General features: G+C 64.8%; 1 protein-coding gene across 1 annotated transcript in view; it reads left to right on the top strand.

Annotated features, from left to right (window-relative positions):
• Positions 1–4,384, top strand: part of TCIRG1 (T cell immune regulator 1, ATPase H+ transporting V0 subunit a3) — a 9,500-nt gene extending 5,116 nt beyond the window's left edge. The window contains exons 9-20 of the mRNA XM_006911007.3: positions 35–260; positions 883–1,027; positions 1,512–1,651; positions 1,723–1,880; positions 1,972–2,062; positions 2,387–2,505; positions 2,585–2,798; positions 3,139–3,264; positions 3,441–3,536; positions 3,624–3,741; positions 3,966–4,143; positions 4,224–4,384. Of these exons, the coding sequence (XP_006911069.1) occupies positions 35–260; positions 883–1,027; positions 1,512–1,651; positions 1,723–1,880; positions 1,972–2,062; positions 2,387–2,505; positions 2,585–2,798; positions 3,139–3,264; positions 3,441–3,536; positions 3,624–3,741; positions 3,966–4,143; positions 4,224–4,302 (1,690 nt within the window). The 3' untranslated portion in view covers positions 4,303–4,384. The remainder of the gene's footprint in view (positions 1–34; positions 261–882; positions 1,028–1,511; positions 1,652–1,722; positions 1,881–1,971; positions 2,063–2,386; positions 2,506–2,584; positions 2,799–3,138; positions 3,265–3,440; positions 3,537–3,623; positions 3,742–3,965; positions 4,144–4,223) is intronic.
• Positions 4,385–6,000: the final 1,616 nt, after the last annotated feature.

Genomic DNA, 6,000 nt, shown 5'->3' with positions numbered 1-6,000 from the left:
CCTCTGCCCCCCGCCCCGCCCCTCCTGACCACCTGCTCTGGTCTCAGGTCCTGGGGGAGACCGAGCGCTTCCTGAGCCAGGTGCTGGGCCGGGTGCAGCGGCTGCTGCCGCCCTGGCAGGTGCAGGTCCGCAAGATGAAGGCCGTGTACCTGGCCCTCAACCAGTGCAGCGTGAGCGCCACGCACAAGTGCCTCATCGCGGAGGCCTGGTGCGCCACGCGCGACTTGCCCACCCTGCAGCAGGCGCTGCAGGACAGCTCGGTGAGCCTGGTGGGGGCTCCGGCCCTCCCCTGCTACCTGTTTCTGCCTCACGACACACTGCATTTCCAGCGCCATGCTTTTGCCAGGGCCCCCCTTCCTCCCCCGAGTCCGCCTTGATGGCCCTGGGTGGGCTGTGGCCCCCTGGTGGCTGCACTGGGTGTTAAGGGAGAAACCAGGTTCAAAACCAGGCTCCACAGGCACCGGCCCTATGATGTTGGCCTAACGGGAGGGGAGCCGCAGGCTCATCTGTGAAACGGTGCCACGACCGTGCCTCCAGGGATCGCTGTAGTGTGAACACACCACAGGCTGCCGGTGCTTAGTAGGTGCCACAGGTGGCAAGGGCGCTCCCTCTCCCAGGCCACCTGGATGAGCAGTAGCATACTTCTATTTCCTAAGCAGCTGTGGTCCAGCCGATCTCTGGCTCTCCCTAGATCCCCTGGAATGGGGGCAGGTGGGGCTGGTTTTCCTACATTACAGAGGGGCGGGGCTGCCCCAGGTGTCCCCACACCTGCCCAGCAAGCCCCCTCCATGCTCCACATCTCGATCTGGGCCTGGCCAGGGGGCCTGAGTGTCCCCGGAGGCCCTGCCATCAGTCTCGTCTGTCTGCCTGCCTGACCCCCAGAGCGAGGCGGGTGTGAGCGCCGTGGTTCACCGCATCCCCTGCCGAGACATGCCCCCCACCCTCATCCGCACCACCCGCTTCACGGCCAGCTTCCAGGGCATCGTGGACGCCTATGGCGTGGGCCGCTACCAGGAGGTCAACCCCGGTGAGAGCCGTGGAGCCCCACAGCCCTGCCTTTGGTGGGAGCCTGGGACGGTGGTGTCCACAGTGGGCCTGTCCCACCCATGGAGCCGAGAGGCACGCTCCATTAGCTGCTGTCGCTCCATGCTCTCGGGGCCCAGTGGGAGGCTTCGTGTTTATCCCAGCAACCCCCTTTGTGACGCTTACAAGGGAGCCGGCACGGGGGTGCACAAGGATCAGCGGCTCTGCAGTAGGAATGGCTCGGGTTCAAGGTCCAACTCGCTCACCTCAATAAGTTACTTAGCTTCTCCAAGTCTGTTTTCTCACCTGTGAAATGGGACTCACAGTGCAGACTCCGAGCAGCATCGGGAAGGCCAACAATTGTTGGAGGCTGCAAACGGCAGGCCACGGGCCACCCTCTTTTGAAGTTTAAGTTGGGTGGTGTCCCAGAGCCTGGGTTCGGGGCCACCTCGGGGCGCCCGGCTGACCGCATGGCCCTGTTCCCGCAGCACCCTACACTATCATCACCTTCCCCTTCCTTTTCGCCGTGATGTTCGGTGATGTGGGCCACGGGCTGCTCATGTTCCTCTTCGCCCTGGCCATGGTGCTGGCCGAGGACCGGCCGTCTGTGAAGAAGGCGCAGAACGAGGTGAGGCGTGTGGAGGCCTGGCGGGCGGGGTGCGGTGGGCCCGGGCAGCCCCTCATGGCCGCCGCCCCCAGATCTGGCAGACCTTCTTCGGTGGCCGCTACCTGCTCCTGCTCATGGGCCTGTTCTCCGTCTACACCGGCTTCATCTACAACGAGTGCTTCAGCCGTGCCACCGTTATCTTCCCCTCGGGCTGGAGCGTGGCCGCCATGGCCAACCAGTCTGGCTGGAGGTAAAGCCTGCCTGCCTGCCCCACTGCCCCCCTGGGAACCTACCGCCTCGGGTGCCTGCCGCCCTGAACACCCTGCCTGCTGCTGCCACAGTGATGCGTTCCTGGCCGAGCACCCGCTGCTCACCCTGGACCCCAACGTCACCGGCGTCTTCCTGGGACCCTACCCTTTCGGCATCGACCCTGTGAGTCCCGGCCGCTGGCCATGGGTGCTGCAGGCAAGCGGGAGGGCAGCCTGGTTTTGGTGTAGGAGGCGTCGGCCCCAGACAGGCCAGGGGCCTCTTCACTTCACAAAGTCAAGATCCACTTCACAAAGTCAAGAGGCATGTCGTAGTGACCGCAGCACTTGGTCACTGCGGAGCCGGCTGTCTGTGCTCTTAACCACTCCTGTCTGCTGCCCCTTGCGAGGGCAGGTGACGGATTGTGCTGTGGCCCTGAAGGAGGCCGGTGGGTGAGAGTTGTGTGGGCGAGGACGCCCCTGCATGACACCTGCTCCTCCTGCCACCCAGGTCTGGAGCCTGGCTGTCAACCACCTGAGCTTCCTCAACTCCTTCAAGATGAAGATGTCCGTCATCCTGGGGGTCACCCACATGGCCTTCGGGGTGGTCCTGGGAATCTTCAACCACGTGTGAGGGCCCAGGCTCCGGGGGGTGCAGGGCCCGGCAGGGCCAGGGCGGTGTGGTGACCCGGCCCCCGTCCTGCCCCAGGCACTTTGGCCAGCTGCACCGGCTGCCGCTGGAGACCCTGCCTGAGCTGGTCTTCCTGCTGGGCCTGTTCGGCTACCTGGTCTTCCTGGTTGTCTACAAGTGGCTGCGAGTCTCGGCCGCCAGCGCCGCCTCGGCCCCCAGCATCCTCATCCACTTCATCAACATGTTCCTGTTCTCCCGCAGCCCCACCAACCGGCCACTCTTCCCTGGGCAGGTGGGCTGGGTGTGGGGATGGGCTCACACCCCACTAGGGGCCCCGTGGCCACTGGGCCACTCAGAACTGCAGGATCCTTATCTGAGAAACAGGGATGCGGGCCTGTGACTGAGACAGGGCGGTCCAGGGAGTGAGGCTCCCAGAGGGGGCGGTGCACAGTGGGTGCCGGGAGCCCGTGGCCCTCTCTCTCTGAGGGTTCCTTACGGAGCAATGTCCCCACTTAGTGAGGGGCTGTGGGGGAGGAGCAGATGGCGGGCTCCCTGGCTCCCCCTGAGTCGTGTGGCCCAAACTGGGTGTGCGGGTGGCCGGGGCCCCCTGACTCAAGCCCCCTCGCCTGCAGGAGGTGGTGCAGTCCACACTGGTGGTCCTGGCCCTGGCCATGGTGCCCATCCTGCTGCTCGGCACGCCGTTGTTCCTGAGCCGGCAGCACCGCCGTCACCGGAGGAGACGCGCCGACCAACAGCCGGTGGGGGGCGTGCAGTGGGAGGGCTGCTGGGGAGGGGGGGCTGCTGCCAGGCTGAGACACTCCCCTCGCTGCTGCCTCGCGGGCTCCCAGAGTGGCAGCGCACAGTCAGCGCGTGGCAGTGTGGCCCCGTCGGGGGCTGGGGCCTGCTGATGCTGCTTGTCTCCCCCCTGTACCAGGATGAGACCAAGACCGGGCTTCTGGACTCGCCCGACGCTGGCTGGGGCTCTGACGAGGAGAAGGCGGGGTGCCCAGGGGACCAGGAGAAGGCCGAGGTGGGTGTGGTGCCTTCCTGATTTGGGGCTGGCTGCAGGCCCGGCTCACCTCTTACTGAGGCCCGCACCCCCTTCCACCCCCCGCAGTTTGTCCTCTCCGACGTGCTCATGCACCAGGCCATCCACACCATCGAGTTCTGCCTGGGCTGCATCTCCAACACGGCCTCCTACCTGCGCCTCTGGGCCCTCAGCCTGGCCCACGCCCGTGAGTGACCCGATGGTTGAGTCCTGGCTTCATCTCACGCACACAGCTGCTGGCTGCGTGGCCTGGGCGGGTCACTTCTCTGGGTCTCAGGATCCTCCTCTCTAAAGTGGGGACACCGAGGGAGGACCCCTGCTGGCCCCACAGGACGGGAGGCTTCAGGCTGCCGAGGGGCTGGGTGGGCACCCGTGGCCCCTGGGCTCAGCTGCCCTTTCCTTCACCCACAGAGCTGTCGGAGGTCCTGTGGGCCATGGTGCTGAATAACGGCCTGAGGATGAGCCGAGAGATAGGCGTGGCAGCCGTGGTGCTGGTCCCCATCTTTGCGGCCTTCGCCGTGTTGACTGTGGCCATCCTGCTGGTGATGGAGGGGCTCTCGGCCTTCTTACACGCGCTGCGGCTGCACTGGTGAGCGGCCCGCTGGCTGGCCCGGGCAGCACGGGCCTGGAGCGGAGGGCCTTCCCCTCACCTCTGCTTTCTCACCCCAGGGTGGAGTTCCAGAACAAGTTCTACTCGGGCACGGGCTACAAGCTGAGCCCCTTCACCTTCAACGTGGAGGATGAATAGCACCTACCTGTGGCCATACCCACGACCCCCGGCCCTTCCCTTGCTGAGGCTGAAAAGGAATAAAAAGGGAGAAGGCCTAGGACTGTGACTCGGTCCTGTCTGGAGCGCCAGGGACTGGGGAGGCTGGTGTGGCAGAGCCTGGGCCGATACCAGGAGGGGCAAGGCCCTGGGTCGTGGGCGTGGGCTAGTCCAGCCTGAGCCTCTTGGTCTCGTGGACGCCATGCCAGTCTATACCTGTCTCTTGTACCCTCCTCTGCAGCTGAGGTTGGTGGGGGGTGGGAGCAGGGGGCACTGGTCTAGGATCTGGGGCCTCGAAAAGTCAGGGAGAAGACCTATGAGCACATCTGCAAAAACTCCAGATTCTCGGAGTAAAGGACCAAGGTGGGATGTTTCTCGAACACTAGCTCGGAATGAGTGTCTTCCCAGGCTGGGCCGGGGTCCGTGAGCTTCCTGTCCGTGAGGGAGTGCAAACTGGCCGAGAGAACGTCTCTCCTGGGTACGGAGGGCGCTGCCAGTGTTTCTGTGCCCTCATGCAGAGAACAGCCCGGGATACCGGAGCCTGACCCAACACTCTGCACGGGGGAGCTGTGGTGTCACACACGCCCAAGGCCACCGTCCTGCAGAGAAGGGCAGAGGCTGTCCAGGACAGCCCCGGGGGTCAGGAAGAGGGCTGAGCCAGACCCCAAGCCCCATGTCCCCATCATGAGAGGCCGCAGCCTTTCCTGTGTCCCTGGGCTGCAGCCCTGCTCCCCTGAGGCCGTCCTTCAGCTGGTGGGAGGGGGCTGGCATCCTGCAGCTCTTTCAGGCCTGGGTCCCTCCACTGGCTGGGAGGCAGAGCCAGTGCTGCTCAGAGGCCTTGCTTTCTCCAGCCAAGGAGCTGCAAAGCGTTTCTTCCAGCCGGACACACCAGGGACAAAGGCTGCTTTGAGGCCAGAGATGCCCTGGGCATAGCAGGCTGGGTGGCCTGCCCCCATCGCTGTGGCTCTCATCTGGCCAGTTGCTGGGAGGAGCCTGTCCCTTGGGTCAGGGGCTGCCCTGCTCTGGGCCCCCAGATGCTAGGCTCGGGTACAAGGGGCTGCATGGCAATCCCACATGCCTGGCAGACATGGCTCCGAGAAATGATAGCAGGGCCCGGTGAGGAGTAGAGGAAGCTGTGCGTGAGACTCGGCAGGACTGTGGATGGGTCTGGACTGAGCCGAGGCCCCCAGACGTACACCTTCCTGGGAAGCAGAGCTGGGCAGGGGTGGGGGTGGCGGCAGAGGGACCCTGAGCTAACGCTCAAGGCCACGTGTGTGGTGTGGTGTGTGTGTTGTGGGGAGGCAGGTGTGATCCCAGGGAGACACTGGTTGGCCTTGCCCTGGGTGACACATGGACGGCTGGCTGCCAGCCTGGTTGCCATGGGACCAGCACTGCAAAGGCTCTGGAGTGGGCACTCTTGGGACGTGGAGGTCATCACCAGGAGACACAGGGATGGGCGGGTCACCTGTACTGAGGAAAGGCCTGATCCCAAGCTCGTGATCTAATGCAGGAACAAATCTGAATTCCAGGAAAAGCCGTGTACAGATAACAGAAGTGATGGGCCAGGAGGATGGGGGCGGGGCCTAAGGAACAGCGCTGCTCTGTGGCGGCCTGACTTCCAGCGTCTCAGTCGAGGAAAACTGAGCAAGCCCGGTGCCGAGGAAGTGGAAGGCTGGAGCG

Source organism: Pteropus alecto, unplaced genomic scaffold (genome assembly GCF_000325575.1).
Source record: "Pteropus alecto unplaced genomic scaffold, ASM32557v1 scaffold43, whole genome shotgun sequence".
NCBI lineage: Eukaryota > Metazoa > Chordata > Mammalia > Chiroptera > Pteropodidae > Pteropus > Pteropus alecto.
This window is presented reverse-complemented; position numbering and strand designations above follow the sequence as displayed.